The sequence below is a fragment of the Meles meles genome, chromosome 8, assembly GCF_922984935.1.
Source record: "Meles meles chromosome 8, mMelMel3.1 paternal haplotype, whole genome shotgun sequence".
Taxonomy (NCBI): Eukaryota; Metazoa; Chordata; class Mammalia; order Carnivora; family Mustelidae; genus Meles; species Meles meles.
Window position 1 is genome coordinate 7,711,324 of NC_060073.1, and position 13,357 is coordinate 7,724,680.

Here is a 13,357-nt window from a genome sequence, read left to right on the forward strand (position 1 = left end):
CGGAGCAGTGACAACAGCAACGACAATTTCATCCAGATGAAGCAGTGACAACAGCAACAACACCTGCATCGACGGCTGAGCTTCAACTGAAGCCTTTGCAAAGTGCTTTTCACCCACAGTAATCACTCGGTTTACAAAGTTGTCTGGCTTCTAAGGGAGGTGTCATTATCTTCATTCTACAGGAGTGGAGACTAAGGCCCAGAGGGGCTGAAGGGCTTGTCAGCAGAAGCTGGTCTCCAGGTTCCAAATGGGGACCCCAGAGAATCCCTCATCTGCTCCCACACATGGCTCGGGCACAAGGAAGTCGGGAACCGAACGGCGGGAGGCGAGACAGGGACCTAGTAGGACGACGGTGGGCAGGGAGCCTGTCCGCGGGCGGGGGCGGAGGCTGGGCCAGGGCGGCCACGCCCCCTGGCCAGCCCTAGTGACATTTCAAGAGCTGATTGGGCCGGGTCGGTGACAGTTCCCGTTGCCCGGGCAACTAGGGCCGGGCTCCCTCGGTACTAGAGGGAGGCGGCAGGCCCGGGTCAGGGGCCTCCTCGAGATCGGGCTTGGGGTAAGACTCGTGTGCCGCCACCGAGGGCAGGTTGGGCCTGGGTCTGAGTTGGGGACTGGGACTGCTTCACAGCACCAGGGCTCCAAAAGAGGAGAGTTCGGTCCTGGGTGGATAGGCTGAAGGACCTGCCCGGCTAGGCTCAGTGGACAGATCCGGGCCTGGGAGGCAGGGTGAATGTGGGGTTCTAAGGTGGGAGAGGGAACTACAGTTATCTGCCTCTCCCTTCACCAGCCACCATTTGCCCCAGCTTGTGCCCTAACTACCTGCCATCTTGCCCCCACAGCCCAGAGCATGTTCCAGATCCCAGAGTTTGAGCCCAGTGAGCAGGAAGACTCCAGCCCTGCAGATAGGGGCCTGGGCCCCAGCCCCACAGGGGATCAACCCCCAGGCCTTGGCAAGCACCTGCAGACGGCCCCAGGCCTCCTAGGGGAAGCTGGTCACCAGCAGGGGCAGCCGGCCAGCAGCAGCCACCATGGAGGTAGGTACCCACCCCCCAACCACCTGCCTGTCCACCTTGCCCCCAGCCCAGTAGCTCCCCACATCCCAGCGGCATCCCCACTAACTGGCTGGCTTCGAGTAAGTGCCTAACCTGTCTGCACCTCAGTTTCCTCTTCTGTAAAACAGAGCAATTAATCACCACCGTTGTAGGGCTGTTGGGATGATACCAGAAATATATAGGAAGCACTTAATTATAGTGCCAGTGCATAGTAAATGCTCAAGGAATGTAGCTGTTAGCCTAGGACCAGCACAGAAATCTCCCAGAGACAGGGGCGCCTGGGTGGCTCAGTCGTTAAGCGTCTGCCTTGGGCTCCAGTCATGACCCCAGGGTCCTGAGATGGAGCTCTGCATCAGGCTCCCTGCTCAGCGGGAAGCCTGCTTTTCCCTCTCCCACTCCCCCTGCTTGTGTTTCCACTCTCGCTGTGTCTCTGTCAAATAAGTAAATAAAATCTAAAATACAACAACACTACCTTTACATAACAAGAAAGATAGATGGAGGAGAAGGGGTCTGGACACACTCAGCAAGGGGACCCAGTGCTGAGCTGAAAGAAAGGATGGACACAGGAGGAATGGCAGCCGTTTCTCCCCAGTGCCCAACCCCAGCTCTTGGCACCTGGAACAACCATAGAGATCTTCTATAAACAAAACTCCTATCCTTAACGTCATGAAGCCAGAACGACCCCCATCCCCAGGTTCAAGAACAAGAAGGCTTATGAAGTCCTCCTCCCTAGCCCGCGCACAGACACTTTGTCAGACTGAACCCCAAAGGCTTTAACTCCTTTACCGTCCAGATCTTTGCACTTGGCTGCTCGCAGCTTTCCACCCCACCCGGCCTCAGCCTCGGGGTTCCTCCTCACCTTCAGTATCAAGGGCTTCATTTGTGCCGCGTGCTGCCCCAGCCGCCAGGGGGTACGTTAGTGAACAAAAGAGACAAAAGTCCTTGCTCTTTGTGGTTCCTCCAGGTTCTAGTTGAGTGGGAAGAGACAGGCCATCAACAAACAAACAAAGGCTGTAGTGCGGTCCTGGCGGTGCCAGAAGCATTCTTTACTTTCTCTCTGGATCCGGAGTACCAGAAGGCTGGGGGAGGGACTCTGATGGAGGTGGGCAGGGTCAGCCCAGGGTGGTAAGAAGCAAGGTTAGGGGCGCCTGGGTGGCTCAGTGGGTTAAAGCCTCTGCCTTTGGCTCGGGTCATGATCTCAGGGTCCTGGGATCGAGCCCCGCATCAGGCTCTCTGCTCGGTGGGGAGCCTGCTTCCTCCTCTCTCTCTGCCTGCCTCTCTGCCTAGTTGTGATTTCTGTCTGTCAAATAAATACATAAAAAAATCTAAAAAAAAAAAGAAGAAGAAGCAAGGTTAGAAGGTGGTGAGAGGTGAGCCCTGCCCATATCCCCTGAGAAACAGATCTGGCTGGAAAAATAGCCCAGCCTAGGGAAGGGCCGATGCAAAGGCCCTGAGGGCAGGACACAGTCTAGGTCGCGGAGGGAGGAGAGGTCGAGATGCAGCAGGGGAGATGAATGGTGGGAGGAGCATCTGGGCGGGGCCTAGAAGGCCCCTGCCAGGACCTTGGCTTTCACTTTGAGTGAAAACACGTGGGAGGACAGGGAGCCGAGGCAGGGCTGTCTGATACCGGATCAAGAACATCACCAGGGCCCCTGCGTTGAGACTAGTCTGCAATGGGCAAAAGCAGCCCCGTGGGGGTGCTGCTGGGAGAGTCGCAGTGAGGGAGGATGATGGCTTGTGCCTGTTGGAGGCAGAGGAAGGGGCACACAGCTGGGCCCTGGATTGATTTCGTGGGTAGAACTGGCAGGATTTGCCCACAAACTGGGTGTGGGGCGTGCAGGAGAGAGAGGAGTCAGGGAGGGCGGCAAGGCATCTGGGCTGGGCACCTGGAGGACCCTGCGCTTGACTCTGACGGAACTACAGCCAAATCAGGAGCCTGGTGTGGGCCAGGTGAGGGTAGGGGAGCCTTTCTGGGCAGCCAGTTGGAGGTTTCCAGTAGGGATAGGCCCAGGAGGGATTTATGCACCTGGGAGTTGTCAATCCCAGAGGTAGTGTTCTCTGAGGCCTAGGCAGCCAGTGCAGACAGGTGGGGGCGTGGTCTGAGCCTGGGGCTTCGGCCTTCAGAGGGGGCCAGCAGAGACGGAATTAGCAGGATGGGAGGGAAACCAGGAGCCTGGCAGGGATTGCTTCTGGCTGGAGGTCTGGGAGAAGGCCGCTGGAGTCGCCCGCGCCGTTGCAGTTTGGGTGAGGAGATGTGGGGAGGGCTGGCCACCGCTCAGAAGGGAGGGATAACGGGAAGAGAGGTGGAGACAGAAAGGGGAGCCCCCTTTGGGCAGCTGTGCTCCAGGGAAGGGGTGCAGCGAAGACCCAAGGAGGGGTTGGTTTTTTGGTTGCTGTTGTTGTTTTGTTGTTTCAGGGGAAAGAAAATAGCTTGTCGAGAAGCTGAGCGGGGTAATCCAGGAGCCAGGGGACTATACCATATGAGGTAGGAGAGAAGGGACGCTAACTAGAGAGATGTCCTCGAGTAGGACACCAGGGTCTGGCACCTGGGGAGGGCTGGCTCGGCTAAATGCGAGACAGTGGACAGGAGTGCGTGGTTGTGAGTAGACACTAAATGGGAAGTAGTAGAAGTTTCTCTCTCTCTCTTTTTTTCTTTTTTAAGATTTTATTTATTTGGGGGCGCCTGGGTGGCTCAGTGGTTTAAGCCGCTGCCTTCGGCTCGGGTCATGATCTCAGGGTCCTGGGATCCAGTCCCACGTCCGGCTCTCTGCTCTGAAGGGAGCCTGCTTCCTCCTCTCTGCCTGCCTCTCTGCCTACTTGTGATCTCTCTCTGTCAAATGAATAAATAAAATCTTAAAAAAAAAAAAAAAGATTTTATTTATTTGACAGAGATGTGAGAGAAGGAATACAAGCCCGGGGAGTGGGAGAGGGAGAAGCAGGCTTCCCACTCATCTGGGAGCCTGATGCGGGGCTCGATCCCAGGACTCTGGGATCAGGACTTGAGCCTCGAAGGCACACGGTTAACAACTGAGTCACTCAGGGGCCCCAGCAGAAGTTTCTCTTGTGGCTGCTGCCAGTTTCTCCAGGAAAGGGTGGATGGAGAGCAGATCAGTCTTGAAGTGGTCATCCGTCCCCAAGTATGCCAGGTGGGCTGGGCAATGTCAAGGGTGCCATGTCACCAATTCCTTTTTTTTTTTTTTAATTATAAACTTTTTTTTTCCCCCTAAAGATTTTGCTTGTTTATTCGAGAGTGAGAGAGAGAGAGAAAAAAAAAACAGGAGTGGCCAAGAACGGCAGAGGGACAGGGAGAAGCAGACTCCCTGCTGAGCAAGGAACTTGAGTGGTACTCAATCCCAGGACCTTGGGAGCATGACCTGAGCAGAAGGCAGACGCGCCTTTTTTTTTTTTTAAAGGTTTTATTTATTTATTTACTTACTTACTTATTTATTTGTCAGAGACAAAGAAGAGAGAGGGAACACAAGCAGGGGGAGTGGGAGATGGAGAAGCAGGCTTCCCGCTGAGCAGGGAGCCCGATGTGGGGCTCCCTCCCAGGACCCTGGGATTACTATGGCCTGAGATGCTTGGCCTGAGATGCTTAACCGACTGAGCCACCCAGGCACCCGTGGCCATGAATTTCAGCGGAGGCGGCATGGCTATGCTTTTCTTCAGCCTGGGGGTCCAAGGGTCCAGCTGGGAGTTAGAGTTTAGCCAGAGCTGTACCTGACTCAGCCCAGCTGGGGAGGGGTGCTTGAGGGTGTCTGCGCGGAGAGGCAGTGGTCTTGGTGTGGGGTGCAGGCTGGCTCTGGGAGTTCTGGCATCACTAGAGTGGGCTTCCAGGGGAGGGAGCCAGCCAGGTAGGAGCCGGGAGGCTTAGGATGGGTTCCTGAAGGGTCTCTCCAGGGGAAGGAGGGCGAGGCTGGAAAGCCGTAGGGCCATTTGGGTCCTGGGAGTGAACGAGGTCAGGACTGGAGGAAGCTCCTGCACCAGTGAGTGTGGGGCCTGACGGTGGGGGCACCTCCGCCAGCTCCAGACCCTTCCATGAGGAGGACGGCAAGGGAGAAAGTAGCCATTGACGGGAGTTCTTAAACTTTTGACTTAGTTTTCTTTTTTTAATTTAAATTTAACTCATTAACGTATAGTGTATTACCAGTTTCAGAGTTGGAGGTCAGTGACTCATCAGTTGCATGTAACAGCACTCATTCCCTCACCCAGGTACCCCCTACCCCCACCCACCTCTGGACTTAGTTTTCAATGTGGAAAAGCCAGTGATTTTCCCAGAAAAGATCAGCAAGGCATGGGTGGGGGTTGCTCTTTGGGAGCCACAGAGCCCCGGCCCCTCCAGGCCTGCTGAGTCCCGTCATTCTGCGCCCTGGGCCCTGTGGGACTGGACGTGTGCATGTCCCCAGGGCAGAGACTGACACCTTTTGTGCTATGACAGCCCCAGCACATGGCCCAGGGCCCAGGACAGGTAGGTGCACTGGGAGCAGAGGGAGTGTGTGTGGATGGTGGGGAGGGAGGGAGGATCGCCCAGTGGGGCCAGACCACAGGGTTCAAACACCGCCCCACCCTTCCTTAGCTGCTGAACTTGAGCAGGCGAGTTAACTGTCTGCCTCAGTTTTCTTATCCATAAAGTGAGAATAGAAACTCATCTTCCCTTCTTATAGGGGGGGATCGGATCAGTTAATATGGGAAACGTGCTGGGACGCCTAGGCAGTTCAGTCGGTTAAGAGTCTGCCTTCAGCTCAGGTCATGATCCTGGAGCCCCAGGATCCAGCCCCCCGCATCCGGGCTCCCTGGTTAGCAGGGAGTCTGCTTCTCCCTCTACCTGTCACCCTGCTCGTGTTCTCTCTCACTCTGTCTCTCTCTCTCAAATAAATAAAATCTTCAAAAGAAAAAGAAGAAGCTTCTCAAAAAAAAAAAAAAAATAGAGGGAAAAGTGCTTAGAAACAGTGCCTGCGGGCGCCCGGGTGGCTCTGTGGGTTAAGACTCTGCCTTCGGCTCAGGTCATGATCTCAGGGTCCTGGGATCGAGTCCCGCATCGGGCTCTCTGCTCAGTGGCGAGCCTGCTTCCCTCTCTCTCTCTCTCTGCCTGCCTCTCTGTCTGCTTGTGATCTCTCTCTGTCAAATAAATAAATAAAATCTTTAAAAAAAAAAAAAAAAAGACTCTGCCTTTGGCTGGGGTCCTGATCTCAGGGTCCTGGGATCGAGCCCCACATCGGGCTCTCTGCTTAGCTGGGAGGCTCCTTCCCCCTCTCTCTCTGCCTGCCTCTCTGCTTGTGATCTCTGTCTCCTCTGTCAAATAAATAAATAAATAACTTTATAAAAAAAAAGAAAAAAGAGACAGTGCCTGGCCCAGAGGAACCTTTGCTGCTTTTACTAGACTGCAACAATTGTTGCCGTTGTTGTTGTTGTTAATTTTTATTTCTTTGTTAGAGAGCACACAAGCAGGGAGAGCAACAGGCAGGGAGAAAAGCAGGCTCCCCACTGAGCAAGGAGCCTGATATGGGACTTGACCCCAGGGTGGTGGGATCATGACCTGAGCTGAAGGCAGACGCTTGACTGACTGAGCCACCCAGGCGCCCCTGTTGCTTTCGTTGTTAATGTGAGTTGTTGACCCAGACCCTGAGCAGAGCTGATGACTGCCGTGGACTTGGACAACCCATGCCTCCTGATAATGGACAAGGAAAGGTTAAGTTAGAATCAGAATGTAAAGGCCTTGAAAGCCACACTAAGGAGTTTGGACTTTACTTCCTTGGCAGTGGGGAGCCGTTGAAGGTTTTGGGCAGAGGACAGACACAGTTGGATTTAGGGCAGGGGTTGGCAAACCACAGCCACAGGCTAAACCCCTATTTTTTTTTTTGTCAGCCTGTGAGCTAAGAATGGTTTTGACATTATAAACATTTTAGTGGAATACAGCAACACAATTCTATATCGCTCATAGCTTCTTTCAAGCAATGACCACAGAACTGAGAAGTTGGCACAGAGACCGTGTGGCCTGCAGTGGCCCAAAACATTTCTTCTCTGGCCCTTTACCCAAAACATTTGCCAGCTCTTGCTATAGAGTGTTTTTCTGATTCAGCAGCTCCGCGCAAGATGGGGTGTGTTCTTTGCAGGCCAGTAAGGGATTTCTGTACCCCAGATGGCTTTAGGGTAGACAGGGAGCCTGGGCTTCCTGCAGGCGCTAGAAGCTGATGGGCCCCACACGCATGCTCAGCTGGGCCACCAGCCTGGCTGCCTGCTGGGGGCAGGAGGCAAGTGGTAGGTGAGTTCCTGCAGGCAGGAGAGCTGGATTCAAACCCCACGTTGCCCCGTGTTGCCCCGTGTTGCCCCATGGCCAAGCGTCACTGCCTCCTGCTGCCAGGAACACCAGCGTTTTGATAAAGTGTGTAAGGATGCTCTCCGAATCGATCACTTGGATGTGTCCGGCCCCCACCCACTTATCCAGAGGCACCATGGTAAAGCATTTAAAATTTTGCTGGGGCTTAGGGCCCCTCCCTTTCCCCCACCCCAGCCTCCGGCGGCCTGAGAGGGTGGTGTGCGTGGGCAAGCCTGAGCACCCACCCTAGCTCCAGCCCAGGCGAGAGCTGCTCCCTCTCCCTCCCACCTCACTTCCCCAGAGTGGGGAGAGGCCCCTTCTGTCCAGCCCCGGGATGTGGGAATGTGCCAGGTGAGAGCTGATTGGAGAGTAGGATGGTTCACAGTGAGCATGTCCACTGCCCCAGGGAGTTCACAGAAAATTCCTCCCGTTTGTTTTTTTTTTTCCCAGTACAAAGAAGGACACTTTTAAAAGCTCAGTTTACATGTATGATTGTCATTCTGACGGTGGCTGGCTGGGCATCGCGAAATCCAGGGCTTTGGCGGAAAGAGCCTGCCCCAGAGGATGGGTTCCTGGTAGGGCTGACACTCACGGAGGGCCCAGAGATGCCTTCCCTGAGTGGCACCCCCAGGGTGGCCTGTGGGGCGGATGTTGGGAACTTGAGGCATGACCAGTAAGGGCACAGGCCCTGGAGCCAGACTGGTTGGGTTTGGATCTCAGCGCTGCCACCCACAAGCTGGGTGACATCGGGGAAGTGACTTACCCTCTCTGGGCCTTAGTCTTCTCCTCCGTAAAATGGGGATAGTGAGGAACCTTCCTCATAGGGTGTGTTGGGACGTAATGAACTGATTCAGGTGAAGAACTGTGAGCCTGACATGGCCAGTGCTCTTCTGATTTCCGGGCAAGGGCATGGCGCCCAGACCAAGTGGCCACCCCGCAAGTCACTCGCTTTCTGACTCTTAGGACCTGGCATCTGTCAAGTGTGGTGTTTGTGCGCTTTCTTAAAAGCTAGTGAAGGAGAACAGCTGACGTTCCTTGAGCCCATAAGTGGCCAGGAGGGTGTGCCCGCTGCAGGACCTCTGGCAAGTTCCTAACCTCTAGGTGCCTCCCCTTCCTCTTGCAGCATGGGTGGGGGGGGGTGGGGGATGGGACTTTGCAGCCGCCTCACTGGGAAGCTGGGAGGTTTCAGGATGTAAAAGGGGTTGGAACCTGGTTCTCTCCTTGTCTCATCTGTTATTGGGGTGGTCCTGGGAGACGGGGACTGCCTCCATTCATTTATTTTTACTTTTTTTTTTATTCTTTAAGATTTATTTATTGGAGAAAGAGCATGAGTGGGGGGAGGGGCAGAGGAAGAGGGAGCCTGGGATCATGACCTGAGCTGAAGGCAGACATTTAACCCCCTAACCGTGTGAGCCCCCCAGGGGCCCCTCTTTTTTTTTTTTTTTTTAAGATTAATGATTTTATTTTATTAGAGCATGAGCTGGGAAAGAGGCAGATGGAGAGGGAGAGGCAGACTACACATTGAGCAGGGAGCCCCATGCAGGGCTAGAGCTGAAGGCAGACACCCAACTGACTGAGCCACCCCTGCCCCCATTTCATAGAGGAAGACACTGAGGCCCCAGTAGGAAGGGCCCAAGGTGGGGCATCTGGATGGCCCCGTAGTGGGGCTCCTACTCATCATGCCCCACCCCCTGCCCATGAGCATGCACTCTCTTCCTTTCTCAAATAAATAAATAGAATCTTAAAATAAGGGGCGGGGGCTAAAATCACAAAGCAGGAAATTAAACTGGTTGAGGTGGGGCCCTGCCTCTGCCCTGCCTCCACACCCCACAGAACTGGAAACGTGCTCCGTGGGTGGGCGTGTCCTTGTCAAGGGTGTTTCTGTTCCTGACTCTTCCAGCCTGTATCCCTAGTCCCAATTTCTGATTTAGCTTCCTGTTCCCCACTTCCACCTCACTCCTCAGAGGCCTCACGGTGTTCCTGTCCGACCTTGGGCCTGAACTTCAGTAAAGCTCAGAACAGCCAGGAGCTCGGACCACCCTCTTAGCCTAGGCCTTTCTGGATCCAGCAACCTCTTCCCTTGTTAGCTTTCTTAGTCCCGTCTCTGGAGCTGGGCCCCTTGGAGGCCCTATGGCCCCTGAAAGTGACCCGCAGGGCTTTGCATAAGGTCCTTTGGGAGAGGCTGAGACAGTTTTGCCATGGCTTCTGAGCCTAAATCTTCCTCCAAAACGCCTTCCCTGACAGATGGGCCTTGCCAGGGCCCCTGAGCACCTTCCCCTGCACCACTTCCCTGCTGGCTTTCACGGTACTAGGTAGCTCTGGGGTTTTGCTCCTGGGACTGGTTCTAGGTCTTTGTTGGTCTAGATTTGGGGGTGGGGTTGGTGGGAATGGAGGAACAGCACACAGTACATAGGTCAGACAGACTAAGAACACAGGAGAGGTGACCATGAAAGACAACCTGTCGTGTACTTCCAGTTTCCAGAGCACTTTCACGTTGTTTTATGTGACCTTTCACTGCCACTGGTAGTCGGGGACAGGTCTACCCCCACATGGGTGAGCACACTGGCTCAGAGCTGAAGGGTGGTCTGATAGGGGAAGAGGTGTAGCTCATTGGTTGATCACTGAACTCTGGAAGTCAAGAGACTTCCAACCTGAGAGCATCATACTGTGCGACTGTGGACAAGTCTCCACTCTCTAAGCCTCTGTCTTCTCGTCTGTAAAATGGGAGGCCGTGTTAGCACTCATTTCTTAGGCTGGTTAGGAGCATGAGGGAATTCCCAGGGCTGGCACATAGTAAGTGCTCCGTAATCATTACCTTAAAAAAAGTCAACAGACCCTTCCAGACTCTTCTCCAAAGCAGGTGTTTTGGGAGGTACAGACATGCTGCTGACTGGTCCTTGCTCTCCAGGGCCCAAGGTCTCCCTAGGCCACAACAGTGAAACAAATGGGTCCCAGCGGGTCACTTGCAGAGCTGGAGTTCAGCCCTGCCTAAGGCGGGAGATCGCATCCAAGTGATTGATTTCCTCCAAGGACTGAGGCCCCGTGGCCTTGCATTGATAGCTTTGCGACTCACACCCTTATTTTATGGCACGGACAGCAGCAGAGGTCATTTAATACACTAAGGGCCTGGCCCATTATTGGGGCTCAATTAAGATTTATGGGATTAATGAGAAGATAATTCGAATCTTCACAAAAGCCCCACGAGCTTCCCTCCCTTTATGTATGAAGGAACTGAACTGGGGCTCCGAGGTACTTTGAGGCACCTGCCAAGCTACTGTGCACCCAGGGACATCAGCGGGCGGGGAGCTGGTGCCGAGGGCTTTGGCAAAGCTGGAGGCGCAGAGGAGTGGGGACTCATGCGGCCCCCGTCTGTTGTGCAGGCGCTGGGGCTGTGGAGACGCGGAGTCGCCACAGCTCGTACCCCGCGGGGACCGAGGAAGATGAGGGAATGGAGGAGGAAGAGCTTAGCCCTTTCCGGGGGCGCTCGCGCTCAGCGCCCCCCAACCTCTGTGCTGCACTGCGTTATGGCCGCGAGCTCCGGAGGATGAGCGACGAGTTCCAGGGCTCCTTCAAGGTGAGCGCCGGCCCCAAAGCATGTCGGGATCTGTAGTTCGGGACACCCCGCCCACGCCTCGGGCCACTCTTCCTGCGTCCCAGGGCCTGCCGGTATCCGTAGTCCAGACCGAGCGTCAGAAGGCCAAAGAGCCTGAGTTTCCGGAATCCTCGGGGCGCAAGGCATGCTGGTATTAGTGCTCGCGATCGGCCCCTTTCGGATATCCGGGTTCTTTGGCCTCAAGTTCAGAATTATTTAGCGCTGGAATTGCCGTTCCGGCTTCGAGGCTAGGTCTCGGGATCTGATACTCACAGGGTCCTAAGCGTTCTCCCCCAGCGCCCCTGGCAGGGTGTGTCTGGGATCTAACCAGTCCCATTTCTAAGGGCCCAAGCGACCCTTGGAGCTTCCGTAAGTGGTCAGGAGGCCACTCGGTAAGGGGCATGCTGGGAGCTATGGTTTAGGGCCCCGGGCACCTCAGCGGTGGGATTCCGGAGGTGGAGGGCTCCGACATGGGCTGCCACGACAGGCTAACTCATTTAACCCTCTCTTCCCACCCGAAGGGACTTCCTCGCCCGAAGAGCGCGGGCACAGCCACGCAGATGCGACAAAGCCCCAGTTGGACGCGCGTCATCCAGTCCTGGTGGGATCGGAACTTGGGGAGAGGAGGCTCCGCCCCCTCCCAATGACCCGTCCCACAGCCCGAAACCTCCCTTTCCCGGCGCCGCCGGCGGCCATCTTGGGTGTGGGCGGAAGTCTTTTCCGCAGGCTTTATGCAAGAAAGAGGATCAGTCCTTTCCTTTTCGAAGGAGGCGATCTGACCCAAAGCCCGATTTCCTTCCGGTGTGTACGAAGAGCACGGAGGGGTTTTGTCCCCGTCGGAAGTTTTGAAGTTTTATCCGCTCTTAGCCGCCGGAAGTGGCCTTGTGACCCCGCCCCCGGCGCTGGGCTACCCCCAGCGTCTGCAAGTTGCAAGTCGCGAAGTCCTGACTTCTCACCAGAATCCTTTCCTCCGCGGTGTCGCTGGGGGCCATCGCTTGCAGCGACATGTGCTTAATAAACCCCGCGTTTGTGCCGCCCAGTCTCCTCTCTCCGTCGCTTGGGGCTTCGCAGGCGAGGGCAGCGCTAACACGGACAGTTTCAAAAGATGTCTTCGCTTTACACATAAGAGAAACCGAGGCTCTTTTCGAGCGACCTGGAACCGAGACCGGGAACGGGTCCAGGCGGCGACCAGAGAGCCAGGGCTGCTTGGCCTCCGGAAAGCGGAGCGCGGCCGGGCCTTGGGGACCTCCGGGTCCTTATCTCTAATATGGTAATTGGGAACTGCAGGCCGGCGGGCCGCCGGAATTCCGCACTCTGCAAACGGTGCCGCCGGCCCCCAGGGAGGGTCATTTGTTCCTATTTGGGTCAGTCCTTTCAGACAGCTACTGTGTGGCCGGCCTGGGGCCAGCTCTGTGCAGGGAACTGGCAGGACGCTCAGAGCGGGGGAGGGGGGGCAACGGATGGTTGGGCCCAGGGTTGTGACTGGTCACAGGAGAACCGGAGCTTCACCAGGACTTGGGAGCGGAGCTCGGAGCTCAATTCCAGAAAGATTTATTGGCGCCCCCTATAGACCAACCGGCGCTTGGTACAGGGTGTCGGGAGCTGAATTACGCCACAGCTCAAGCTTCCTGGCAGGGGCAGTACCAGGCTCTCAGAGTGGAGTTACCGCCAGCTGAGTGCTATAATAGGGACTCAGAACCGGGGTGAGGCGGCTCCCTCCCGCAAGGGAAAGTCCGGGAGGGCTTCAGGGAGGAGGTAAGTTAGCGCTGGGACTTGAAGAGCGATATGGAAGAGGGAGCTGTCATTCCCTGTAAAGAGTGGACCCATGGAAGGATGGGAGGGGGAAGCAGCAGAGGCCAGGATTCTGAGGGGGCTGGAATGTCATCCCGGGGAGTTTGGAGTTTAGCTTGGACTTTGAGGACCCAGGGGCTGACATGGAGTGTTTCTACAGGTGGCGGCAAGCCCAATTAGGAAGAGAAGCCTTGGTGGCTGAGTGGCCTGGCCACAGAATAGAGTAGGCCAGTTTGGAGACAGGACCAGGCGTGACCACAGAAGCAAGGAGGGTTTGGGCAATGGTATTAACCCTGAGGGAACAGGGCAAAGGGGAGAGGTCCCCCAGCCCTACGCAGGGCTGGCCCTTTCTCTATCACCTCCCCACCCTGTCTGTTTGCCCCAGGCTGCAGCAAAAACAAAGAAAGAAAACACTCAATTGGCAGGAGATAAGCCCAGATAAGAGGCTGCCTTCCTCTGGAGGAGGGAGGCAGTCAGCCCGGGAAGCGCCAGGAAGCCGGAGAGGCCTTGAAGAAGTGCCAGCCTGAGCCTGCGGCAGAGCCTAGCCGCACCCTCACTGCAGGGTCTGTACCACTCCACGCTGGCTGTCCCAAGGCCAAGACCGTC

General features: G+C 55.8%; 1 protein-coding gene across 3 annotated transcripts; it reads left to right on the top strand.

The window, feature by feature from the left end:
* Window positions 1-214: 214 nt before the first annotated feature.
* BAD (BCL2 associated agonist of cell death) lies at window positions 215-11,994 on the top strand. Of its 3 annotated transcripts, none has more exons than XM_046014655.1 (4): window positions 215-341; window positions 840-1,034; window positions 10,749-10,942; window positions 11,482-11,994. In XM_046014655.1, exons 1-4 carry the CDS (start codon window positions 248-250, stop codon window positions 11,605-11,607), a joined length of 609 nt encoding a protein of 202 aa, XP_045870611.1. In that variant the 5' UTR covers window positions 215-247; the 3' UTR covers window positions 11,608-11,994. The 3 variants fall into 3 exon arrangements, with proteins under 3 accessions (XP_045870611.1, XP_045870613.1, XP_045870612.1); XM_046014657.1 differs by having other exon boundaries at window positions 329-352; XM_046014656.1 differs by lacking the exon at window positions 215-341 and adding an exon at window positions 457-556.
* Window positions 11,995-13,357: the final 1,363 nt, after the last annotated feature.